Raw genomic sequence first — 27,612 nt, 5'->3', positions numbered from 1 at the left:
CGTTTCTTTGTGAGGACTTAGTTACGGCTCTGAACTTAAAGTACAATTGTGGGTACATGCCCGCCAAAATATGGGTCCTCATCGAACGTCACACCCAGTATTTTTGAGTGTAGGACAGTCGGTAGCGTAATGCCATCGACGTGGATGTTCAATATTGCTGATATTTGCCACGTTCACATTGTAAATACGGTCGCCGAGGATTTGGTCGGGGACAGTGCCGAATTTTGAGAGGTAAAAAACTGGAAAGACTTGGGAGATAGTCGTTAAATCTATAGCATTTCTCATCAATGGATGGGCTGATACCTCTTGCCATTGTCGTGCCGTAATCGGGGTAGGACACTGGCACATCCTTCTGTTGCTTCGATATGTAAATGTTAAACAAAAGTGAGCGTAGGGCACTATCCCTTGGCAATCCTTGTTTAATTCTTCTGGGTTTTGATGTTAATTTCCTGAAATGCATCGATGCTTGCACACCACACTGATAATTTGCAGTCCACCTTCTATGTCATAACTCTTAGTGGGTTGTTCACTTCATGCAATTTGATCATCGATTTAAATGTGTGATACACTTCTGTAAACTCAGGGCAAAATTCGTCCAAAAAGTCATATGTCTATCTGGCCACGTTTGCCTTTTATCGACGTTTTCCTAATTCTGAGGGAAAGATTTAGCTATCACTGAGAAGTAAAAAACGAAAATAGATACAGAAAACATAGAGAAAAGGACAATTTGACGGCCGATAACTTTTGTTGGAAAACGGTAGTAAGTAATGGCTTGAAGGAGTCGAGATAGATATAGACTTACATATATCAAAATTATCTGGAACCAGCATATTTTGGTATTGAACGATAACCACGCCCACGTATAATTCTTTACCAAAGATGGATAAACAAATGGAACTTGATATGTGAATTGACTTTATGAAGAGAAATAGCTTTTAGAGATGTCGTATTGAGGGGTTGTTCTTGCCACTACACATACTCTCTATAGAAATCGGTTTGCGACCACGACCACGACCACTTTTAAAAAAGTTTTCAAAGTTGCTATGTAATTAGTTTAGTTTTAAGTAGCTCTGTATTTCTCTTTAATTTCGTTTTGAGATCGGAATAGGTTTTCACCAAACACAGAAATGTCCTCTAAATGAAAGCGACTGCAATGGTCAAAAATGATATTTTGAACTAGCCGGTCAATAAAAACCTCACATAGACTGAATTTGTCCAAAGTGTTACCAGGTTTTGTTTGAAGACCAAACAGACAAAATCCAACTAGGCGCCAGGACTAACTTTATAAAATAACTCCACCTTCTTGGCGGAGACTAAACGTTCTATAGGAACTAGCTAAATAGCTGCCTCGAGCTCTGGCAATTCTGCCGCTTCTACTAGCTGGAACCTTGACCTTATGAGCGCAGTACACGAACAGAGAAACCGCTCAACCGTTTCTTCCTACAGCTCGCACTTTCTACATCTGCTCTCAGTGACGAGGCCTAACTTAGATGCATGTGATTCCAGAAGGCAGTGTGGTTAATATGCCCATCGTGTGCTTAAAGTATTCTCTCTTTGGAGATATAATTGACTGTGTCAATCTAAAGTCCTAGGATTAGCGACACCGCGTTTCTGCCCACGCCTTTCCTGCTTGATGGATCCTATGCAACTCCTGTCTCCTTTTGATTTCTCCCATACCAATTAGGACAGCTACCGCCCATTCATCGAGTACTGCACTTTCCTTTGCCAGCTCTTCGCATTTATAGTATAGTATACTCCTTGATGAAGTAGTGCGTGAGATTATTGCCTTGATCACCGCTTTACTCTCAATATATGCATATTGACATGACTGCAACTTTAACACGCTTTCTCCAGAATTTCTGCTGCTTCCTCATGGCGACGATTTCCGCCTGAAAGACACTGCAGTGATCTGGCAGCCTGTATGATAAACTTCCTTTCGTATCGATAGAGTAAACAGCAGACTCGATCCCTTCCGTTAATTTGGTCTACATGTGCATAGTATGTTCCGTCATTCCCGCGCCCTTGCGCCAACCCTTCGGCTCTATTGTGGCCTAAGGGATAAAGGAATGAAAAAAGTGTTTGTTCTGAGATCTTCAGGGTACAAGGTTAAACTTTACAATTGATCCTTTAAAGTTTTCTTATTTCGTATATTTCGCAGAAAGCAAATTACCTTCTTTACTTTTATTTTTTCAACAACGTGTAAACTACATTTTGGGCATCTATTCCGCAATTTTAGCCATTATCCTAAGCATAAGGCCATTATCCTAACACGTAAAGGGAAGAACATGGACATTAGGTTAGGTTAGGTTAGGTGGTAGCTGCCTTAATAAGGGGAGCTCACTTGGACAACATGAAGGTCCGTGGTGATACCACACGCAATAAAATAACGGTAACGTAGATATGGGCATGGACATTAGATTGGGTCGATTTATTAACCGATATCGTGCCATCGATTTTTCGATAGGATTTGGGCTCAGGAAAAAAAAGTTCCACTACGCATAACCAAAAAAATAATTTTCGAGCCTGCGAAATTTCATTTTTTTTACTTTTTTTCGACTTTGACTTAAAGGTTTTTTTCATGACCTACTAAAAAAATTTTCATTTGATTGTAATGTTGTTTTTTTTTCAAAAAACTGTTATCGACAACATTTTTAGCGAATATTTTTGGGTCGGACAAAGTATACATATGAAAATTTTTTAGTGGGTCATGAAAAAACCTCAAAGTCGAAAAAAAGTAAAAAAAAAAATGAAATTTCGCAGGCTCGAAAATTATTTTTTGGGCATGCGTAGTGGAACTTTTTTTTCCTGAGCCCAAATCCTATCGAAAAATCGATGGCACGATATCGGTAAATTTTCGTCTATACAAATCGACCCACCCTAATGAACATACTATGTATATATGCTGGCTTTTTGAAACTCATGTTATTTTATTTTATTTTAACTTGAATTGAGAAAGCACGTGGTTTTCCGAACGCATTTAATATTTGAAGAAATATAACTCCATCAATCTCAGTGTTTAGCTTCGTTTGTTGTTTTTGTTAACGGAAAATCTTTTGATACAAAATTTCAAATTTGGCGAACAGTTACAAATTCAACCGATAGTTTCAAAGTATTTAGTCAAGCTTATCGAGCAAATCTTGGAAAGGGCGTCCTCTCTTGATACAATTTTTTTTTTGAAACACTTTAATATACATATATACGTATGTATAAAGATATATTCACACCCACGTCTATGTAATATTTGTCTGCGTCTGTATATATCTGTGTTACATAATGTATGTTTGAATAATAAATTCACCTGTGTATCCGTGGACTTCTACAATTTCAACATTTTTTAAAGCTGTTTGATCTTCAGCATGAACTGGTTCGGTATCGCTAAGGACTTCTTCTACGACAACGCCTCCTTCCTCGGTTAGCTTAATATTTTCTGTTTGAATAACAGTATCACCATCTTCATTTTGTACCGATTTAAATGTTGTTACAAAAACTGGTTTTTCCGTTTTTGAATGTTGGGGTGTAGGTTTATCCTCTACTAAATATTTTGGAGTCATGAAATGTTGAAATATGTTTTTTTTTTAGTTAAAAGTTATGCATACGAAAATATTAGTTGAGAATATCGAGCATTTTAGTTAGTCAGTATATATGTATGTATGTATGCATTCAAAGATATATGTTGCATGTTAGGTGTAGTGTTGTGATGTATTGTGTTATCTTACCCTTAGGTTTGTGTAGTGTTTTGGGTTTTTTGTCTTTCGGTTTCTTCTCATCCTCTGGTAAGCTGATATCGATTATATCTGCAATGTCGTCATCACTCACAACACGTATCAACGAATAAGGCTCCTTGCCTTCTTCCTCAATAGTTTGTATTTGATAGAATTCAGGTTCTGGCGAAGCCTCTCTTTTGAATGTTCTTGTTTTTGTTATTTTTTGTTTGGGTTTCTTACGTTTTTCAATAATTTCTGCTATTATAGTCTCTTCTGGCAGTTCTTCAATAGGTATAACATTTTGGTCTGATTCATAATCGGGGAAGGGTTCATTATACACTTGGGTTAAAATATTCGTCACCGGCAATTTTTCAAATTCTTCGATGGTCTCAACTTTTGTTATCTCCATTTTTGGCCCGTCAATCTTTTTAATAATTTTGGTTTTAACCACCTTTTTAATAGGTGTGCCATCTTCCCTTTCACTTAGAATAACAGATTTTTGTTCGGGAAGTTCTACGACAGATATCTCGTCTTGTGGTTTTTGAACACGTATACGTTTTTTCAAACGCGCCTGAGTAATACCTTCTACTATAGGAGATTCCTCAACTGTGACTGTGGTTTCTGGTTGCTTGTCATCTTCTTCGACAGTCTTAATCTTGGTGACCTCTTGCTTGTCACCTTTAACCTTCTTAAGGACACGCGTACTAATCTTCTTTTTCTTTGGCCTTCCATCTTCAGAAATCGTTTCAACAACACGCACTTCTACAGGCAATTCAGTGACAACTTCCGGTCCTTCTTCAACAGGAGTTTCCTTAACGGTCACAGTTGTTTCTGGTGTTTTATCATCTTCTTCGACAGTTTTTATCGTTGTAACTTCTTGTTTGTCGCCCTTAACCTTTTTGATGACACGTGTACGTATCAATTCCTTCTTTGGCCTGCCATCTGCAACTTTTTCAACCACCCTCACTTGTTCGGGCATTTCTACTACATCTTCGAAAGGAATCTCTTCAATTGTGATAGTTGTTTTGGGCTGCTTGTCATCTTCTTCTAAAGTTTCGGTCTTCGTCACCACTTCCTTGTCACCCATTATCCTTTTAGAGACCCGAGTGCGAATCTTTTTCTTTATAGGTTTGCCTTCTTTGGAAATTGTCTCAACTACACGCACTTCTTCAGGCATTTCTTTGACATCCTCGAACGCCTCATCAACAGGAGTTTCTTCAACTGTGACAGTTGTTTCTGGTTGTTTGTCATCTTCTTCGACGGTTTCTATTTTGGTGACTTCTTGTTTGCCATCCTTAACCTTTTTAATGACACGAGTGCGAACCTTTTTCTTCTTTGGTTTGCCATCTTCAGAAATAGTTTCTACAACACGCACTTCTTCAGGCATTTCTTTGACATCCTCGAATGCCTCATCAACAGGAGTTTCTTCAACTGTGACAGTTGTTTCTGGTTGTTTGTCATCTTCTTCGACGGTTTCTATTTTGGTGACTTCTTGTTTGCCATCGTTAACCTTTTTAATGACACGAGTGCGAACCTTTTTCTTCTTTGGTTTGCCATCCTCAGAAATAGTTTCTACAACACGCACTTCTTCAGGCAGTCCTTTGACATCCTCGGGTGCCTCTTCAACAGCAGTTTCCTCAACTGTGACAGTTGTTTCTGGTTGCTTGTCATCTTCTTCGACGGTTTCTATCTTGGTGACTTCTTGTTTGCCACCCTTAACCGTTTTAATGACACGAGTGCGAACCTTTCTCTTCTTGGCTTTGCCATCTTCAGAAATAGTTTCTACAACACGCACTTCTTCAGGCAGCTCTTTGACATCCTCGGGTGCCTCTTCAACAGGAGTTTCCTCAACTGTGACAGTTGTTTGTGGTTGCTTGTCATCTTCTTCGACGGTTTCTATTTTGGTGATTTCTTGTTTGCCACCCTTGATCTTTTTGATGACACGAGTGCGAATCTTTTTCTTCTTTGGTTTGCCGTCTTCAGAAATAGCTTCTACAACACGAACTTCTTCAGGCATTTCTTTGACATCCTCGGGCACCTCTTCAACTGGAGTTTCCTCAATTGTGACAGTTGTTTCTGGTTGCTTGTCATCTTCTTCGACGGTTTCTATTTTGGTGACTTCTTGTTTTCCACCCTTGATCTTTTTGATGACACGAGTGCGAATCTTTTTCTTCTTTGGTTTGCCGTCTTCAGAAATAGTTTCTACAACACGAACTTCTTCTGGCATTTCTTTGACATCCTCGGGCGCCTCTTCAACTGGAGTTTCCTCAACTGTGACAGTTGTTTCTGGTTGCTTGTCATCTTCTTCGACGGTTTCGATTTTGGTGACTTCTTGTTTGCCACCCTTAACCATTTTGATGACACGAGTGCGAATCTTTTTCTTCTTTGGTTTGCCATCTTCAGAAACAGTTTCTACAACACGAACTTCTTCAGGAATTTCTTTGACATCCTCGGGCACCTCTTCAACTGGAGTTTCCTCAATTGTGACAGTTGTTTCTGGTTGCTTGTCATCTTCTTCGACGGTTTCTATCTTGGTGACTTGTTGTTTGCCACCCTTAACCTTTTTGATGACACGAGTGCGAATCTTTTTCTTCTTTGGTTTGCCGTCTTCAGAAATAGTTTCTACAACACGAACTTCTTCAGGCATTTCTTTGACATCTGCGGGCACCTCTTCCACTGGAGTTTCCTCAACTGTGACAGTTGTTTCTGGTTGCTTGTCATCTTCTTCGACGGTTTCTATTTTGGTGACTTCTTGTTTGCCACCCTTGATCTTTTTGATGACACGAGTGCGAATCTTTTTCTTCTTTGGTTTGCCGTCTTCAGAAATAGCTTCTACAACACGAACTTCTTCAGGCATTTCTTTGACATCCTCGGGCACCACTTCAACTGGAGTTTCCTCAATTGTGACAGTTGTTTCTGGTTGCTTGTCATCTTCTTCGACGGTTTCTATTTTGGTGACTTCTTGTTTTCCACCCTTGATCTTTTTGATGACACGAGTGCGAATCTTTTTCTTCTTTGGTTTGCCGTCTTCAGAAATAGCTTCTACAACACGAACTTCTTCAGGCATTTCCTTGACATCTTCGGGCGCCTCTTCAACAGTAGTTTCCTCAACTGTGACAGTTGTTTCTGGTTGCTTGTCATCTTCTTCGACGGTTTCGATTTTGGTGACTTCTTGTTTGCCACCCTTAACCATTTTGATGACACGAGTGCGAATCGTTTTCTTCTTTGGTTTGCCATCTTCAGAAACAGTTTCTACAACACGAACTTCTTCAGGCATTTCTTTGACATCCTCGGGCACCTCTTCAACTGGAGTTTCCTCAATTGTGACAGTTGTTTCTGGTTGCTTGTCATCTTCTTCGACGGTTTCTATCTTGGTGACTTGTTGTTTGCCACCCTTAACCTTTTTGATGACACGAGTGCGAATCTTTTTCTTCTTTGGTTTGCCGTCTTCAGAAATAGTTTCTACAACACGAACTTCTTCGGGCATTTCTTTGACATCTTCGGGCGCCTCTTCAACAGTAGTTTCCTCAACTGTGACAGTTGTTTCTGGTTGCTTTTCATCTTCTTCGACAGTTTCTATTTTCGTGACTTCTTGTTTGCCACCCTTAACCTTTTTGATGACACGAGTGCGAATCTTTATCTTCTTTGGTTTGCCGTCTTCAGAAATAGTTTCTACAACACGAACTTCTTCAGGCATTTCTTTGACATCTTCGGGCGCCTCTTCAACAGTAGTTTCCTCAACTGTGACAGTTGTTTCTGGCTGCTTGTCAAATTCTTCGACGGTTTCTATCTTGGTGACTTCTTGTTCGCCACCCTTAACTTTTTTGATGACACGAGTGCGAATCTTTTTCTTCTTTGGTTTGCCATCTTCAGAAACAGTTTCTACAACACGAACTTCTTCAGGCATTTCTTTGACATCTTCGGGCGCCTCTTCAACAGTAGTTTCCTCAACTGTGACAGTTGTTTCTGGTTGCTTTTCATCTTCTTCGACGGTTTCTATTTTGGTGACTTGTTGTTTGCCACCCTTAACCTTTTTGATGACACGAGTGCGAATTTTTTTCTTCTTTGGTTTGCCGTCTTCAGAAATAGTTTCTACAACACGAACTTCTTCAGGCATTTCTTTGACATCTTCTGGCGCCTCTTCAACAGTTGTTTCCTCAACTGTGACAGTTGTTTCTGGTTGCTTGTCATCTTCTTCGACAGTTTCTATTTTCGTGACTTCTTGTTTGCCACCCTTAACCTTTTTGATGACACGAGTGCGAATCTTTTTCTTCTTTGGTTTGCCATCTTCAGAAACAGTTTCTACAACACGAACTTCTTCAGGCATTTCTTTGACATCCTCGGGCACCTCCTCAACTGGAGTTTCCTCAATTGTGACAGTTGTTTCTGGTTGCTTGTCATCTTCTTCGACGGTTTCTATTTTGGTGACTTCTTGTTTTCCACCCTTGATCTTTTTGATGACACGAGTGCGAATCTTTTTCTTCTTTGGTTTGCCGTCTTCAGAAATAGTTTCTTCAACACGAACTTCTTCAGGCATTTCTTTGACATCCTCGGACAACCCTTCCACTGGAGTTTCTTCAATTGTGGCAGTTGTTTCTGGTTGCTTGTCATCTTCTTCGACGGTTTCGATTTTGGTGACTTCTTGTTTGCCACCCTTAACCATTTTGATGACACGAGTGCGAATCTTTTTCTTCTTTGGTTTGCCGTCTTCAGAAATAGTTTCTACAACACGAACTTCTTCAGGCATTTCTTTGACATCCTCGGGCGCCTCTTCAACAGGAGTTTCCTCAACTGTGACAGTTGTTTCTGGTTGCTTGTCATCTTCTTCGACGGTTTCTATCTTGGTGACTTGTTGTTTGCCACCCTTAACCTTTTTGATGACACGTGTGCGAATCTTTTTCTTCTTTGGTTTGCCGTCTTCAGAAATAGTTTCTACAACACGAACTTCTTCAGGCATTTCTTTGACATCTTCGGGCGCCTCTTCAACAATAGTTTCCTCAACTGTGACAGTTGTTTCTGGTTGCTTGTCATCTTCTTCGACGGTTTCTATCTTGGTGACTTCTTGTTTGCCACCCTTAACCTTTTTGATGACACGAGTGCGAATCTTTTTCTTCTTTGGTTTGCCATCTTCAGAAATAGTTTCTACAACACGAACTTTTTCAGGCATTTCTTTGACATACTCGGGTGCCTCTTCAATAGGAGTTTCCTCAACTGTGACAGTTGTTTCTGGTTGCTTGTCATCTTCTTCGACGGTTTCTATCTTGGTGACTTCTTGTTTGCCACCCTTAACCTTTTTGATGACACGAGTGCGAATCTTTTTCTTCTTTGGTTTGCCATCTTCAGAAATAGTTTCTACAACACGAACTTTTTCAGGCATTTCTTTGACATCGTCGGGTGCCTCTTCAACAGGAGTTTCCTCAACTGTGACAGTTGTTTCTGGTTGCTTGTCATCTTCTTCGACGGTTTCTATCTTGGTGACTTCTTGTTTGCCACCCTTAACCTTTTTGATGACACGAGTGCGAATCCTTTTCTTCTTTGGTTTGCCATCTTCAGAAATAGTTTCTACAAGACGAACTTCTTCAGGCATTTCTTTGACATCCTCGGGCGCTTCTTCTAAAGGAGTTTCCTCAACTGTGACAGTTGCTTCTGGTTGTTTGTCATCTTCTTCGACGGTTTCTATCTTGGTGACTTCTTGTTTGCCACCCTTAACCTTTTTGATGACACGAGTGCGAATCTTTTTCTTATTTGGTTTGCCGTCCTCAGAAATAGTTTCTACAACACGAACTTCTTCAGGCATTTCTTTGACATCCTCGGGCGCCTCTTCAGCAGGAGTTTCCTCAACTGTGACAGTTGTTTCTGGTTGCTTGTCATCTTGTTCGACGGTTTCTATCTTGGTGACTTCTTGTTTGCCACCCTTAACCTTTTTGATGACACGAGTGCGAATCTTTTTCTTCTTTGGTTTGCCATCTTCAGAAATAGTTTCTACAACACGAACTTCTTCAGGCATTTCTTTGACATCCTCGGGCGCTTCTTCTAAAGGAGTTTCCTCAACTGTGACAGTTGTTTCTGGTTGTTTGTCATCTTCTTCGACGGTTTCTATCTTGGTGACTTCTTGTTTGCCACCCTTAACCTTTTTGATGACACGAGTGCGAATCGTTTTCTTCTTTGGTTTGCCGTCTTCAGAAATAGTTTCTACAACACGAACTTCTTCAGGCATTTCTTTGACATCCTCGGGCGCCTCTTCTACAGGAGTTTCCTCAACTGTGACAGTTGTTTCTGGTTGTTTGTCATCTTCTTCGACAGTTTCTATTTTCGTGACTTCTTGTTTGCCACCCTTAACCTGTTTGATGACACGAGTGCGAATCTTTTTCTTCTTTGGTTTGCCGTCCTCAGAAATAGTTTCTACAACACGAACTTCTTCAGGCATTTCTTTGACATCGTCGGGCGCCTCTTCTACAGGAGTTTCCTCAACTGTGACAGTTGTTTCTGGTTGCTTGTCATCTTCTTCGACGGTTTCTATCTTGGTGACTTCTTGTTTGCCACCCTTAACCTTTTTGATGACACGAGTGCGAATCTTTTTCTTCTTTGGTTTGCCATCTTCAGAAATAGTTTCTACAACACGAACTTCTTCAGGCATTTCTTTGACATCCTCGGGCGCTTCTTCTAAAGGAGTTTCCTCAACTGTGACAGTTGTTTCTGGTTGTTTGTCATCTTCTTCGACGGTTTCTATCTTGGTGACTTCTTGTTTGCCACCCTTAACCTTTTTGATGACACGAGTGCGAATCTTTTTCTCCTTTGGTTTGCCGTCCTCAGAAATAGTTTCTACAACACGAACTTCTTCAGGCATTTCTTTGACATCCTCGGGCGCCTCTTCTACAGGAGTTTCCTCAACTGTGACAGTTGTTTCTGGTTGTTTGTCATCTTCTTCGACAGTTTCTATTTTCGTGACTTCTTGTTTGCCACCCTTAACCTTTTTGATGACACGAGTGCGAATCGTTTTCTTCTTTGGTTTGCCGTCTTCAGAAATAGTTTCTACAACACGAACTTCTTCAGGCATTTCTTTGACATCCTCGGGCGCCTCTTCTACAGGAGTTTCCTCAACTGTGACAGTTGTTTCTGGTTGTTTGTCATCTTCTTCGACAGTTTCTATTTTCGTGACTTCTTGTTTGCCACCCTTAACCTGTTTGATGACACGAGTGCGAATCTTTTTCTTCTTTGGTTTGCCGTCCTCAGAAATAGTTTCTACAACACGAACTTCTTCAGGCATTTCTTTGACATCGTCGGGCGCCTCTTCTACAGGAGTTTCCTCAACTGTGACAGTTGTTTCTGGTTGCTTGTCATCTTCTTCGACGGTTTCTATCTTGGTGACTTGTTGTTTGCCACCCTTAAACTTTTTGATGACACGAGTGCGAATCTTTTTCTTCTTTGGTTTGCCATCTTCAGAAATTGTTTCTACAACACGAATTTCTTCAGGCATTTCTTGGACATCCTCGAACGCCTCTTCAATAGGAGTTTCCTCAACTGTGACTGTTGTTTCTGGTTGCTTGTCATCTTCTTCGACGGTTTCTATCTTGGTGACTTCTTGTTTGCCACCCCTAACCTTTTTAATGACCCGAGTGCAAATCTTTTTCTTCTTTGGTTTGCCATCTTCAGAAACAATTTCTACAACACGAACTTCTTCAGGCATTTCTTTGACATCCTCGGGCGCCTCTTCTACAGGAGTTTCCTCAACTGTGACAGTTGTTTCTGGTTGTTTGTCATCTTCTTCGACGGTTTCTATCTTGGTGACTTCTTGTTTGCCACCCTTAACCTTTTTGATGACACGAGTGCGAATCGTTTTCTTCTTTGGTTTGCCGTCTTCAGAAATAGTTTCTACAACACGAACTTCTTCAGGCATTTCTTTGACATCCTCGGGCGCTTCTTCTAAAGGAGTTTCCTCAACTGTGACAGTTGTTTCTGGTTGTTTGTCATCTTCTTCGACGGTTTCTATCTTGGTGACTTCTTGTTTGCCACCCTTAACCTTTTTGATGACACGAGTGCGAATCGTTTTCTTCTTTGGTTTGCCGTCTTCAGAAATAGTTTCTACAACACGAACTTCTTCAGGCATTTCTTTGACATCCTCGGGCGCTTCTTCTAAAGGAGTTTCCTCAACTGTGACAGTTGTTTCTGGTTGTTTGTCATCTTCTTCGACGGTTTCTATCTTGGTGACTTCTTGTTTGCCACCCTTAACCTTTTTGATGACACGAGTGCGAATCGTTTTCTTCTTTGGTTTGCCGTCTTCAGAAATAGTTTCTACAACACGAACTTCTTCAGGCATTTCTTTGACATCCTCGAGCGCCTCTTCAATAGGAGTTTCCTCAACTGTGACTGTTGTTTCTGGTTGCTTGTCATCTTCTTCGACGGTTTCTATCTTGGTGACTTCTTGTTTGCCACCCTTAACCTTTTTGATGACACGAGTGCGAATCGTTTTCTTCTTTGGTTTGCCGTCTTCAGAAATAGTTTCTACAACACGAACTTCTTCAGGCATTTCTTTGACATCCTCGGGCGCTTCTTCTAAAGGAGTTTCCTCAACTGTGACAGTTGTTTCTGGTTGTTTGTCATCTTCTTCGACGGTTTCTATCTTGGTGACTTCTTGTTTGCCACCCTTAACCTTTTTGATGACACGAGTGCGAATCGTTTTCTTCTTTGGTTTGCCGTCTTCAGAAATAGTTTCTACAACACGAACTTCTTCAGGCATTTCTTTGACATCCTCGGGCGCCTCTTCTACAGGAGTTTCCTCAACTGTGACAGTTGTTTCTGGTTGTTTGTCATCTTCTTCGACAGTTTCTATTTTCGTGACTTCTTGTTTGCCACCCTTAACCTGTTTGATGACACGAGTGCGAATCTTTTTCTTCTTTGGTTTGCCGTCCTCAGAAATAGTTTCTACAACACGAACTTCTTCAGGCATTTCTTTGACATCGTCGGGCGCCTCTTCTACAGGAGTTTCCTCAACTGTGACAGTTGTTTCTGGTTGCTTGTCATCTTCTTCGACGGTTTCTATCTTGGTGACTTCTTGTTTGCCACCCTTAAACTTTTTGATGACACGAGTGCGAATCTTTTTCTTCTTTGGTTTGCCATCTTCAGAAATTGTTTCTACAACACGAATTTCTTCAGGCATTTCTTTGACATCCTCGAGCGCCTCTTCAATAGAAGTTTCCTCAACTGTGACTGTTGTTTCTGGTTGCTTGTCATCTTCTTCGACGGTTTCTATCTTGGTGACTTCTTGTTTGCCACCCCTAACCTTTTTAATGACCCGAGTGCAAATCTTTTTCTTCTTTGGTTTGCCATCTTCAGAAACAATTTCTACAACACGAACTTCTTCAGGCATTTCTTTGACATCCTCGGGCGCCTCTTCTACAGGAGTTTCCTCAACTGTGACAGTTGTTTCTGGTTGCTTGTCATCTTCTTCGACAGTTTCTATCTTGGTGACTTCCTGTCTGCCACCCTTAACCTTTTTAATGACACGAGTGCGAATCTTTTTCTTCTTTGGTTTGCCATCTTCAGAAACAATTTCTACAACACGAATTTCTTCAGGCATTTCTTTGACATCGTCGGGCGCCTCTTCTACAGCAGTTTCCTCAACTGTGACAGTTGTTTCTGGTTGCTTGTCATCTTCTTCGATGGTTTCTATCTTGGTGACTTCTTGTTTGCCATCCTTAACCTTTTTGATGACACGAGTGCGAATCTTTTTCTTCTTTGGTTTGCCATCTTCAGAAATAGTTTCTACAACACGAACTTCTTCGGGCATTTCTTTGACATCCTCGAGCGCCTTTTCAATAAAAGTTTCCTCAACGGTGACAGTTGTTTCTGGTTGCTTGTCATCTTCTTCGACAGTTTCTATTTTGGTGACTTCTTGTCTGCCACCCTTAACCTTTTTAATGACACGAGTGCGAATCTTTTTCTTCTTGGGTCTGCCGACTTCAGAAATAGTTTCTACAACACGAACTTCTTCAGGCATTTCTTTGACATCCTCATGCACCTCTTCTACAGGTGTTTCCTCAACTGTGACAGTTGTTTCTGGTTGCTTGTCATCTTCTTCGACGGTTTCTATCTTGGTGACTTGTTGTTTGCCACCCTTAACCTTTTTGATGACACGAGTGCGAATCTTCTTCTTCTTTGGTTTGCCGTCTTCAGAAACAGTTTCTACGACACGAACTTCTTCAGGCATTTCTTTGACATCATCGAGCGCTTCTTCAATAGGAGTTTCCTCAACTGTGACAGTTGTTTCTGGTTGCTTGTCATCTTCTTCGACGGTTTCTATCTTGGTGACTTGTTGTTTGCCACCCTTATCCTTTTTGATGACACGAGTGCGAATCTTTTTCTTCTTTGGTTTGCCGTCTTCAGAAACAGTTTCTACAACACGAACTTCTTCAGGCATTTCTTTGACATCGTCGGGCGCCTCTTCTACAGGAGTTTCCTCAACTGTGACAGTTGTTTCTGGTTGCTTGTCATCTTCTTCGACGGTTTCTATCTTGGTGACTTGTTGTTTGCCACCCTTAACCTTTTTGATGACACGAGTGCGAATCTTTTTCTTCTTTGGTTTGCCGTCTTCAGAAACAGTTTCTACGACACGAACTTCTTCAGGCATTTCTTTGACATCGTCGGGCGCCTCTTCTACAGGAGTTTCCTCAACTGTGACAGTTGTTTCTGGTTGCTTGTCATCTTCTTCGACAGTTTCTATTTTGGTGACTTCTTGTTTGCCACCCTTAACCTTTTTAATGACACGAGTGCGAATCTTGTTCTTCTTTGGTTTGCCGTCTTCAGAAATAGTTTCTACGACACGAACTTCTTCAGGCATTTCTTTGACATCATCGAGCGCCTCTTGTATAGGAGTTTCCTCAACTGTGACAGTTGTTTCTGGTTGCTTGTCATCTTCTTCGACAGTTTCTATTTTGGTGACTTCTTGTTTGCCACCCTTAACCTTTTTAATGACACGAGTGCGAATCTTTTTCTTCTTTGGTTTGCCGTCTTCAGAAACAATTTCTACAACACGAACTTCTTCAGGCATTTCTTTGACATTCTCGGGCGCCTCTTCTACAGGACTTTCCTCAACTGTGACAGTTGTTTCTGGTTGCTTGTCATCTTCTTCGACAGTTTCTATTTTGGTGACTTCTTGTTTGCCACCCTTAACCTTTTTAATGACACGAGTGCGAATCTTTTTCTTCTTTGGTTTGCCGTCTTCAGAAACAGTTTCTACGACACGAACTTCTTCAGGCATTTCTTTGACATCATCGAGCGCCTCTTCAATAGGAGTTTCCTCAACTGTGACAGTTGTTTCTGGTTGCTTGTCATCTTCTTCGACAGTTTCTATTTTGGTGACTTCTTGTTTGCCACCCTTAACCTTTTTAATGACACGAGTGCGAATCTTTTTCTTCTTTGGTTTGCCATCTTCAGAAACAGTTTCTACAACGCGAACATCTTCAGGCATTTCTTTGATATCCTCGGGCGCCTCTTCTACAGGAGTTTCCTCAACTGTGACAGTTGTTATTGGTTGCTTGTCATCTTCATCGACAGTTTCTATTTTGGTGACTTCTTGTTTGCCACCCTTAACCTTTTTGATGACACGAGTGCGAATCATTTTCTTCTTTGGTCTGCCGTCTTCAGAAATAGTTTCTACAACACGAACTTCTTCAGGCATTTCTTTGACATCCTCGGGCGCCTCTTCAACAGGAGTTTCCTCAACTGTGACAGTTGTTTCTGGTTGCTTATCATCTTCTTCGACGGTTTCTATCTTGGTGACTTCTTGTTTGCCATCCTTAACCTTTTTGATGACACGAGTGCGAATCTTTTTCTTCTTTGGTCTGCCGTCTTCAGAAATAGTTTCTACAATACGAACTTCTTCAGGCATTTCTTTGACATCCTCAGGCGCCTCTTCAACAGGAGTTTCCTCAACTGTGACAGTTGTTTCTGGTTGCATATCATCTTCTTCGACGGTTTCTATCTTGGTGACTTCTTGTTTGCCATCCTTAACCTTTTTGATGACACGAGTACGAATCTTTTTCTTCTTTGGTCTGCCGTCTTCAGAAATAGTTTCTACAATACGAACTTCTTCAGGCATTTCTTTGACATCCTCAGGCGCCTCTTCAAGAGGAGTTTCCTCAACTGTGACAGTTGTTTCTGGTTGCATATCATCTTCTTCGACGGTTTCTATCTTGGTAACTTCTTGTTTGCCATCCTTAACCTTTTTGATGACACGAGTGCGAATCTTTTTCTTCTTTGGTCTGCCGTCTTCAGAAATAGTTTCTACAATACGAACTTCTTCAGGCATTTCTTTGACATCCTCAGGCGCCTCTTCAACAGGAGTTTCCTCAACAGTGACAGTTGTTTCTGGTTGCATATCATCTTCTTCGACGGTTTCTATCTTGGTGACTTCTTGTTTGCCATCCTTAACCTTTTTGATGACACGAGTGCGAATCTTTTTCTTCTTTGGTCTGCCGTCTTCAGAAATAGTTTCTACAATACGAAATTCTTCAGGCATTTCTTTGACATCCTCAGGCGCCTCTTCAACAGGAGTTTCCTCAACTGTGACAGTTGTTATTGGTTGCTTGTCATATTCTTCGACAGTTTCTATTTTGGTGACTTCTTGTTTGCTACCCTTAACCTTTTTGATGACACGAGTGCGAATCTTTTTCTTCTTTGGTCTGCCGTCTTCAGAAATAGTTTCTACAACACGAACTTCTTCAGGCATTTCTTTGACATCCTCGGGAGCCTCTTCAACAGGAGTTTCCTCAACTGTGACAGTTGTTTCTGGTTGCTTATCATCTTCTTCGACAGTTTCTATTTTGGTGACTTCTTGTTTGCTACCCTTAACCTTTTTGATGACACGAGTGCGAATCTTTTTCTTCTTTGGTCTGCCGTCTTCAGAAATAGTTTCTACAATACGAACTTCTTCAGGCATTTCTTTGACATCCTCAGGCGCCTCTTCAACAGGAGTTTCCTCAACTGTGACAGTTGTTTCTGGTTGCATATCATCTTCTTCGACGGTTTCTATCTTGGTGACTTCTTGTTTGCCATCCTTAACCTTTTTGATGACACGAGTGCGAATCTTTTTCTTCTTTGATCTGCCGTCTTCAGAAATAGTTTCTACAATACGAAATTCTTCAGGCATTTCTTTGACATCCTCAGGCGCCTCTTCAACAGGAGTTTCCTCAACTGTGACAGTTGTTATTGGTTGCTTGTCATCTTCTTCGACAGTTTCTATTTTGGTGACTTCTTGTTTGCTACCCTTAACCTTTTTGATGACACGAGTGCGAATCTTTTTCTTCTTTGGTCTGCCGTCTTCAGAAATAGTTTCTACAACACGAACTTCTTCAGGCATTTCTTTGACATCCTCGGGAGCCTCTTCAATAGGAGTTTCCACAACTGTGACAGTTGTTTCTGTTTGCTTGTCATCTTCTTCGACGGTTTCTATCTTGGTGACTTCTTGTTTGCTACCCTTAACCTTTTTGATGATACGAGTGCGAATCTTTTTCTTCTTTGGTTTGCCATCTTCAGAAACAGTTTCTACAACGCGAACATCTTCAGGCATTTCTTTGATATCCTCGGGCGCCTCTTCTACAGGAGTTTCCTCAACTGTGACAGTTGTTATTGGTTGCTTGTCATTTTCATCGACAGTTTCTATTTTGGTGACTTCTTGTTTGCCATTCTTAACCTTTTTGATGACACGAGTGCGAATCTTTTTCTTCTTTGGTCTGCCGTCTTCAGAAATAGTTTCTACAATACGAACTTCTTCAGGCATTTCTTTGACATCCTCAGGCGCCTCTTCAACAGGAGTTTCCTCAACTGTGACAGTTGTTATTGGTTGCTTGTCATCTTCTTCGACAGTTTCTATTTTGGTGACTTCTTGTTTGCTACCCTTAACCTTTTTGATGACACGAGTGCGAATCTTTTTCTTCTTTGGTCTGCCGTCTTCAGAAATAGTTTCTACAATACGAACTTCTTCAGGCATTTCTTTGACATCCTCAGGCGCCTCTTCTACAGGAGTTTCCTCAACTGTGACAGTTGTTATTGGTTGCTTGTCATCTTCATCGACAGTTTCCATTTTGGTGACTTCTTGTTTGCTATCCTTAACCTTTTTGATGACACGAGTGCGAATCTTTTTCTTCTTTGGTCTGCCGTCTTCAGAAATAGTTTCTACAACACGAACTTCTTCAGGCATTTCTTTGACATCCTCGGGCGCCTCTTCAACAGGAGTTTCCTCAACTGTGACAGTTGTTTCTGGTTGCTTATCATCTTCTTCGACGGTTTCTATCTTGGTGACTTCTTGTTTGCCATCCTTAACCTTTTTGATGACACGAGTGCGAATCTTTTTCTTCTTTGGTCTGCCGTCTTCAGAAATAGTTTCTACAATACGAACTTCTTCAGGCATTTCTTTGACATCCTCAGGCGCCTCTTCAACAGGAGTTTCCTCAACTGTGACAGTTGTTTCTGGTTGCATATCATCTTCTTCGACGGTTTCTATCTTGGTAACTTCTTGTTTGCCATCCTTAACCTTTTTGATGACACGAGTGCGAATCTTTTTCTTCTTTGGTCTGCCGTCTTCAGAAATAGTTTCTACAATACGAACTTCTTCAGGCATTTCTTTGACATCCTCAGGCGCCTCTTCAACAGGAGTTTCCTCAACTGTGACAGTTGTTTCTGGTTGCATATCATCTTCTTCGACGGTTTCTATCTTGGTGACTTCTTGTTTGCCATCCTTAACCTTTTTGATGACACGAGTGCGAATCTTTTTCTTCTTTGGTCTGCCGTCTTCAGAAATAGTTTCTACAATACGAAATTCTTCAGGCATTTCTTTGACATCCTCAGGCGCCTCTTCAACAGGAGTTTCCTCAACTGTGACAGTTGTTATTGGTTGCTTGTCATCTTCTTCGACAGTTTCTATTTTGGTGACTTCTTGTTTGCTACCCTTAACCTTTTTGATGACACGAGTGCGAATCTTTTTCTTCTTTGGTCTGCCGTCTTCAGAAATAGTTTCTACAACACGAACTTCTTCAGGCATTTCTTTGACATCCTCGGGAGCCTCTTCAACAGGAGTTTCCTCAACTGTGACAGTTGTTTCTGGTTGCTTATCATCTTCTTCGACAGTTTCTATTTTGGTGACTTCTTGTTTGCTACCCTTAACCTTTTTGATGACACGAGTGCGAATCTTTTTCTTCTTTGGTCTGCCGTCTTCAGAAATAGTTTCTACAATACGAACTTCTTCAGGCATTTCTTTGACATCCTCAGGCGCCTCTTCAACAGGAGTTTCCTCAACTGTGACAGTTGTTTCTGGTTGCATATCATCTTCTTCGACGGTTTCTATCTTGGTGACTTCTTGTTTGCCATCCTTAACCTTTTTGATGACACGAGTGCGAATATTTTTCTTCTTTGATCTGCCGTCTTCAGAAATAGTTTCTACAATACGAAATTCTTCAGGCATTTCTTTGACATCCTCAGGCGCCTCTTCAACAGGAGTTTCCTCAACTGTGACAGTTGTTATTGGTTGCTTGTCATCTTCTTCGACAGTTTCTATTTTGGTGACTTCTTGTTTGCTACCCTTAACCTTTTTGATGACACGAGTGCGAATCTTTTTCTTCTTTGGTCTGCCGTCTTCAGAAATAGTTTCTACAACACGAACTTCTTCAGGCATTTCTTTGACATCCTCGGGAGCCTCTTCAACAGGAGTTTCTTCAACTGTGACAGTTATTTCTGGTTGCTTATCATCTTCTTCGACAATTTCTATTTTGGTGACTTCTTGTTTGCTACCCTTAACCTTTTTGATGACACGAGTGCGAATCTTTTTCTTCTTTGGTCTGCCGTCTTCAGAAATAGTTTCTACAATACGAACTTCTTCAGGCATTTCTTTGACATCCTCAGGCGCCTCTTCAACAGGAGTTTCCTCAACTGTGACAGTTGTTATTGGTTGCTTGTCATCTTCTTCGACAGTTTCTATTTTGGTGACTTCTTGTTTGCTACCCTTAACCTTTTTGATGACACGAGTGCGAATCTTTTTCTTCTTTGGTCTGCCGTCTTCAGAAATAGTTTCTACAATACGAACTTCTTCAGGCATTTCTTTGACATCCTCAGGCGCCTCGTCAACAGGAGTTTCCTCAACTGTGACAGTTGTTTCTGGTTGCATATCATCTTCTTCGACGGTTTCTATCTTGGTGACTTCTTGTTTGCCATCCTTAATCTTTTTGATGACACGAGTGCGAATCTTTTTCTTCTTTGGTCTGCCGTCTTCAGAAATAGTTTCTACAATACGAACTTCTTCAGGCATTTCTTTGACATCCTCAGGCGCCTCTTCAACAGGAGTTTCCTTAACTGTGACAGTTGTTTCTGGTTGCTTATCATCTTCTTCGACGGTTTCTATCTTGGTGACTTCTTGTTTGCCACCCTTAACCTTTTTGATGACACGAGTGCGAATCTTTTTCTTCTTTGGTTTGCCATCTTCAGAAACAGTTTCTACAACACGGATTTCTTCAGGCATTTCTTTGACATCGTCGGGCGATTCTTCCATAGGAGTTTCCTCAACTGTGATAATTGTTTCTGGTTGCTTGTCATCTTCTTCGACGGTTTCTATCTTGGTGACTTCTTGTTTGCCACCCTTAACCTTTTTGATGACACGAGTGCGAATCTTTTTCTTCTTTGGTTTGCCATCTTCAGAAACAGTTTCTACAACGCGAACATCTTCAGGCATTTCTTTGACATCCTCGGGCGCCTCTTCTACAGGAGTTTCCTCAACTGTGAGAGTTGTTTCTGGTTGCTTATCATCTTCTTCGACGGTTTCTATCTTGGTGACTTCTTGTTTGCCATCCTTAACCTTTTTGATGACACGAGTGCGAATCTTTTTCTTCTTTGGTCTGCCGTCTTCAGAAATAGTTTCTACAATACGAACTTCTTCAGGCATTTCTTTGACATCCTCAGGCGCCTCTTCAACAGGAGTTTCCTCAACTGTGACAGTTGTTTCTGGTTGCTTATCATCTTCTTCGACGGTTTCTATCTTAGTGACTTCTTGTTTGCCACCCTTAACCTTTTTGATAACACGAGTGCGAATCTTTTTCTTCTTTGGTCTGCCGTCTTCAGAAATAGTTTCTACAACACGAACTTCTTCAGGCATTTCTTTGACATCCTCGGGCGCCTCTTCAGCAGGAGTTTCCTCAACTGTGACAGTTGTTTCTGGTTGCTTATCAGCTTCTTCGACGGTTTCTATCTTGGTGACTTCTTGTTTGCCATCCTTAACCTTTTTGATGACACGAGTGCGAATCTTTTTCTTCTTTGGTCTGCCGTCTTCAGAAATAGTTTCTACAATACGAACTTCTTCAGGCATTTCTTTGACATCCTCAGGCGCCTCTTCAACAGGAGTTTCCTCAACTGTGACAGTTGTTTCTGGTTGCTTATCATCTTCTTCGACGGTTTCTATCTTGGTGACTTCTTGTTTGCCATCCTTAACCTTTTTGATGACACGAGTGCGAATCTTTTTCTTCTTTGGTCTGCCGTCTTCAGAAATAGTTTCTACAATACGAACTTCTTCAGGCATTTCTTTGACATCCTCAGGCGCCTCTTCAACAGGAGTTTCCTCAACTGTGACAGTTGTTTCTGGTTGCTTATCATCTTCTTCGACGGTTTCTATCTTAGTGACTTCTTGTTTGCCACCCTTAACCTTTTTGATTACACGAGTGCGAATCTTTTTCTTCTTAGGTTTGCCATCTTCAGAAACAGTTTCTATAACACGAACTTCTTCAGGCATTTCTTTAACATCCTCGGGCGCCTCTTCAACAGGAGTTTCCTCAACTGTGACAGTTGTTTCTGGCTGCTTATCATCTTCTTCGACGGTTTCTATCTTGGTGACTTCTTGTTTGCCATCCTTAACCTTTTTGATGACACGAGTGCGAATCTTTTTCTTCTTTGGTCTGCCGTTTTCAGAAATAGTTTCTACAATACGAACTTCTTCAGGCATTTCTTTGACATCCTCAGGCGCCTCTTCAACAGGAGTTTCCTCAACTATGACAGTTGTTTCTGGTTGCTTATCATCTTCTTCGACGGTTTCTATCTTAGTGACTTCTTGTTTGCCATCCTTAACCTTTTTGATGACACGAGTGCGAATCTTTTTCTTCTTTGGCCTGCCGTCTTCAGAAATAGTTTCTACAATACGAACTTCTTCAGGCATTTCTTTGACATCCTCAGGCGCCTCTTCAACAGGAGTTTCCTCAACTGTGACAGTTGTTTCTGGTTGCTTATCATCTTCCTCGACGGTTTCTATCTTAGTGACTTCTTGTTTGCCACCCTTAACCTTTTTGATGACACGAGTGCGAATCTTTTTCTTCTTTGGTTTGCCATCTTCAGAAACAGTTTCTATAACACGAACTTCTTCAGGCATTTCTTTGACATCCTCGGGCGCCTCTTCAACAGGAGTTTCCTCAACTGTGACAGTTGTTTCTGGTTGCTTGTCATCTTCTTCGACGGTTTCTATCTTGGTGACTTCTTGTTTGCCACCCTTAACCTTTTTGATGACACGAGTGCGAATCTTTTTCTTCTTTGGTTTGCCATCTTCAGAAACAGTTTCTACAACACGAACTTCTTCAGGCATTTCTTTGACATCCTCGGGCGCCTCTTCAACAGTAGTTTCCTCAACTGTGACAGTTGTTTCTGGTTGCTTGTCATCTTCTTCGACGGTTTCTATCTTGGTGACTTCTTGTTTGCTACCCTTAACCTTTTTGATGACACGAGTGCGAATCTTTTTCTTCTTTGATCTGCCGTCTTCAGAAATAGTTTCTACAACACGAACTTCTTCAGGCATTTCTTTGACATCCTCGGGCGCCTCTTCAACAGGAGTTTCCTCAACTGTGACAGTTGTTTCTGGTTGCTTATCATCTTCTTCGACGGTTTCTATCTTGGTGACTTCTTGTTTGCCATCCTTAACCTTTTTGATGATACGAGTGCGAATCTTTTTCTTCTTTGGTCTGCCGTTTTCAGAAATAGTTTCTACAACACGAACTTCTTCAGGCATTTCTTTGACATCCTCGGGCGCCCCTTCAACAGGAGTTTCCTCAACTGTGACAGTTGTTTCTGGTTGCTTGTCATCTTCTTCGACGGTTTTTATCTTGGTGACTTCTTGTTTGCCACCCTTAACCTTTATGATGACACGAGTGCGAATCTTTTTCTTCTTTGGTTTGCCGTCTTCAGAAACAGTTTCTACAACACGAACTTCTTCAGGCATTTCTTTGACATCCTCGGGCGCCTCTTCAACAGGAGTTTCCTCAACTGTGACAGTTGTTTCTGGTTGCTTGTCATCTTCTTCGACGGTTTCTATCTTGGTGACTTCTTGTTTGCTACCCTTAACCTTTTTGATGACACGAGTGCGAATCTTTTTCTTCTTTGGTCTGCCGTCTTCAGAAATAGTTTCTACAACACGAACTTCTTCAGGCATTTCTTTGACATCCTCGGGCGCCTCGTCAACAGGAGTTTCCTCAACTGTGACAGTTGTTTCTGGTTGCTTATCATCTTCTTCGACGGTTTCTATCTTGGTGACTTCTTGTTTGCCACCCTTAACCTTTTTGATGACACGAGTGCGAATTTTTTTCTTCTTTGGCTTGCCGTCTTCAGAAACAGTTTCTACAACACGAACTTCTTCAGGCATTTCTTTGACATCCACGGGCGCCTCTTCAACAGGAGTTTCCTCAACTGTGACAGTTGTTTCTGGTTGCTTGTCATCTTCTTCGACGGTTTCTATCTTGGTGACTTCTTGTTTGCTACCCTTAACCTTTTTGATGACACGAGTGCGAATCTTTTTCTTCTTTGGTCTGCCGTCTTCAGAAACAGTTTCTATAACCCGAACTTCTTCAGGCATTTCTTTGACATCCCCGGGCGCCTCTTCAACAGGAGTTTCCTCAACTGTGACAGTTGTTTCTGGTTGCTTGTCATCTTCTTCGGCGGTTTCTATCTTGGTGACTTCTTGTTTGCTACCCTTAACCTTTTTGATGACACGAGTGCGAATCTTTTTCGTTTTTGGCCTGCCGTCTTCAGAAATAGTTTCTACAACACGAACTTCTTCAGGCATTTCTTTGACATCCTCGGGCGCCTCTTCAACAGGAGTTTCCTCAACTGTGACAGTTGTTTCTGGTTGCTTATCATCTTCTTCGACGGTTTCTATCTTGGTGACTTCTTGTTTGCCACCCTTAAACTTTTTGATGACACGAGTGCGAATTTTTTTCTTCTTTGGCTTGCCGTCTTCAGAAAAAGTTTCTATAACCCGAACTTCTTCAGGCATTTCTTTGACATCCCCGGGCGCCTCTTCAACAGGAGTTTCCTCAACTGTGACAGTTGTTTCTGGTTGCTTGTCATCTTCTTCGACGGTTTCTATCTTGGTGACTTCTTGTTTGCTACCCTTAACCTTTTTGATGACACGAGTGCGAATCTTTTTCTTCTTTGGTCTGCCGTCTTCAGAAATAGTTTCTACAACACGAACTTCTTCAGGCATTTCTTTGACATCCTCGGGCGCCTCGTCAACAGGAGTTTCCTCAACTGTGACAGTTGTTTCTGGTTGCTTGTCATCTTCTTCGACGGTTTCTATCTTGGTGACTTCTTGTTTGCCACCCTTAACCTTTTTGATGACACGAGTGCGAATCTTTTTCTTCTTTGGTTTGCCGTCTTCAGAAACAGTTTCTACAACACGAACTTCTTCAGGCATTTCTTTGACATCCTCGGGCGCCTCTTCAACAGGAGTTTCCTCAACTGTGACAGTTGTTTCTGGTTGCTTATCATCTTCTTCGACGGTTTCTATCTTGGTGACTTCTTGTTTGCTACCCTTAACCTTTTTGATGACACGAGTGCGAATCTTTTTCTTCTTTGGTCTGCCGTCTTCAGAAATAGTTTCTACAACACGAACTTCTTCAGGCATTTCTTTGACATCCTCGGGCGCCTCGTCAACAGGAGTTTCCTCAACTGTGACAGTTGTTTCTGGTTGCTTATCATCTTCTTCGACGGTTTCTATCTTGGTGACTTCTTGTTTGCCACCCTTAACCTTTATGATGACACGAGTGCGAATCTTTTTCTTCTTTGGTTTGCCGTCTTCAGAAACAGTTTCTACAACACGAACTTCTTCAGGCATTTCTTTGACATCCTCGGGCGCCTCTTCAACAGGAGTTTCCTCAACTGTGACAGTTGTTTCTGGTTGCTTATCATCTTCTTCGACGGTTTCTATCTTGGTGACTTCTTGTTTGCTACCCTTAACCTTTTTGATGACACGAGTGCGAATCTTTTTTTTCTTTGGTCTGCCGTCTTCAGAAATAGTTTCTACAACACGAACTTCTTCAGGCATTTCTTTGACATCCTCGGGCGCCTCGTCAACAGGAGTTTCCTCAACTGTGACAGTTGTTTCTGGTTGCTTATCATCTTCTTCGACGGTTTCTATCTTGGTGACTTCTTGTTTGCTACCCTTAACCTTTTTGATGACACGAGTGCGAATCTTTTTCTTCTTTGGTCTGCCGTCTTCAGAAATAGTTTCTACAACACGAACTTCTTCAGGCATTTCTTTGACATCCTCGGGCGCCTCGTCAACAGGAGTTTCCTCAACTGTGACAGTTGTTTCTGGTTGCTTATCATCTTCTTCGACGGTTTCTATCTTGGTGACTTCTTGTTTGCTACCCTTAACCTTTTTGATGACACGAGTGCGAATTTTTTTCTTCTTTGGCTTGCCGTCTTCAGAAACAGTTTCTACAACACGAACTTCTTCAGGCATTTCTTTGACATCCACGGGCGCCTCTTCAACAGGAGTTTCCTCAACTGTGACAGTTGTTTCTGGTTGCTTGTCATCTTCTTCGACGGTTTCTATCTTGGTGACTTCTTGTTTGCCACCCTTAACCTTTTTAAAGACACGAGTGCGAATCTTTTTCTTCTTTGGTTTGCCATCTTCAGAAACAGTTTCTACAACACGAACATCTTCAGGCATTTCTTTGATATCCTCGGGCGCCTCTTCTATAGGAGTTTCCTCAACTGTGACAGTTGTTATTGGTTGCTTGTCATCTTCTTCGACAGTTTCTATTTTGGTGACTTCTTGTTTGCCACCTTTAACCTTTTTGATGACACGAGTGCGAATCTTTTTCTTCTTTGGTTTGCCATCTTCAGAAACAGTTTCTACAACACGAACTTCTGCAGGCATTTCTTTGACATCCTCGGGCGCCTCTTCAACAGTAGTTTCCTCAACTGTGACAGTTGTTTCTGGTTGCTTATCATCTTCTTCGACGGTTTCTATCTTGGTGACTTCTAGTTTGCTACCCTTAACCTTTTTGATGACACGATTGCGAATCTTTTTCTTCTTTGGTCTGCCGTCTTCAGAAATAGTTTCTACAATACGAACTTCTTCAGGCATTTCTTTGACATCCTCAGGCGCCTCTTCAACAGGAGTTTCCTCAACTGTGACAGTTGCTTCTGGTTTATTATCATCTTCTTCGACGGTTTCTATCTTGGTGACTTCTTGTTTGCCACCCTTAACCTTTTTGATGACACGAGTGCGAATCTTTTTCTTCTTTGGTTTGCCATCTTCAGAAACAGTTTCTATAACACGAACTTCTTCAGACATTTCTTTGGCATCCTCGGGCGCCTCTTCAACAGGAGTTTCCTCAACTGTGACAATTGTTTTTGGTTGCTTGTCATCTTCTTCGACGGTTTCTATCTTGGTGACTTCTTGTTTGCCACCCTTAACCTTTTTAAAGACACGAGTGCGAATCTTTTTCTTCTTTGGTTTGCCATCTTCAGAAACAGTTTCTACAACACGAACATCTTCAGGCATTTCTTTGATATCCTCGGGCGCCTCTTCTATAGGAGTTTCCTCAACTGTGACAGTTGTTATTGGTTGCTTGTCATCTTCTTCGACAGTTTCTATTTTGGTGACTTCTTGTTTGCCACCCTTAACCTTTTTGATGACACGAGTGCGAATCTTTTTCTTCTTTGGTTTGCCATCTTCAGAAACAGTTTCTACAACACGAACTTCTGCAGGCATTTCTTTGACATCCTCGGGCGCCTCTTCAACAGTAGTTTCCTCAACTGTGATAGTTGTTTCTGGTTGCTTGTCATCTTCTTCGACGGTTTCTATCTTGGTGACTTCTTGTTTGCCACCCTTAACCTTTTTGATGACACGAGTGCGAATCTTTTTCTTCTTTGGTTTGCCATCTTCAGAAACAGTTTCTACAACACGAACTTCTTCAGGCATTTCTTTGACATCCTCGGGCGCCTCTTCTACAGGAGTTTCCTCAACTGTGACAGTTGTTATTGGTTGCTTGTCATCTTCTTCGACAGTTTCTATTTTGGTGACTTCTTGTTTGCCACCCTTAACTTTTCTGATGACACGAGTGCGAATCTTTTTCTTCTTTGATTTGCCATCTTCAGAAACAGTTTCTACAACACGAACTTTTTCAGGCATTTCTTTGACATCCTCGGGCGCCTCTTCAACAGGAGTTTCCTCAACTGTGACAGTTGTTTCTGGTTGCTTGTCATCTTCTTCGACGGTTTCTATCTTGGTGACTTCTTGTTTGCCACCCTTAACCTTTTTGATGACACGAGTGCGAATCTTTTTCTTCTTTGGTTTGCCATCTTCAGAAACAGTTTCTACAACGCGAACTTCTTCAGGCATTTCTTTGACATACTCGGGCGCCTCTTCTACGGGAGTTTCCTCAACTGTGACAGTTGTTTCTGGCTGCTTGTCATCTTCTTCCACGGTTTCTATCTTGGTGACTTCTTGTTTGTCACCCTTCACCTTTTTGATGAGAGCTTCTGTGATATTCGTTTCTTTAGATATTTTCGAGATCTGAGCGGCGTCTTCTTGAATAAGTGTTTTTTGTTGTTGTGTTTTGTGTTTTGTGGTGAGAGTTTTTTTCGGTGTGTCTGTGTAAAA

General features: G+C 41.4%; 1 protein-coding gene across 4 annotated transcripts in view; it reads right to left on the bottom strand.

The window, feature by feature from the left end:
• Positions 1–27,612, bottom strand: part of sls (sallimus) — a 223,826-nt gene that overhangs the window by 66,135 nt on the left and 130,079 nt on the right. For 2 of the 4 annotated variants that reach the window (XM_067788667.1, XM_067788666.1), the window contains 2 exons: positions 3,717–27,602; positions 3,299–3,532 (listed from right to left, as the gene is read on the bottom strand). The exons of 1 other annotated variant lie outside the window; for it this stretch is intronic. In XM_067788667.1, the coding sequence (XP_067644768.1) occupies positions 3,299–3,532; positions 3,717–27,602 (24,120 nt within the window). The remainder of the gene's footprint in view (positions 1–3,298; positions 3,533–3,716; positions 27,603–27,612) is intronic. One more of the 4 variants, XM_067788669.1, reaches the window with a different exon arrangement.

Source organism: Eurosta solidaginis, chromosome 5 (genome assembly GCF_040869045.1).
Source record: "Eurosta solidaginis isolate ZX-2024a chromosome 5, ASM4086904v1, whole genome shotgun sequence".
NCBI classification, from domain to species: domain Eukaryota; kingdom Metazoa; phylum Arthropoda; class Insecta; order Diptera; family Tephritidae; genus Eurosta; species Eurosta solidaginis.
The sequence above is the reverse complement of the archived record's forward strand: the minus strand, read 5'-3'. Positions and strand labels throughout refer to the sequence as shown.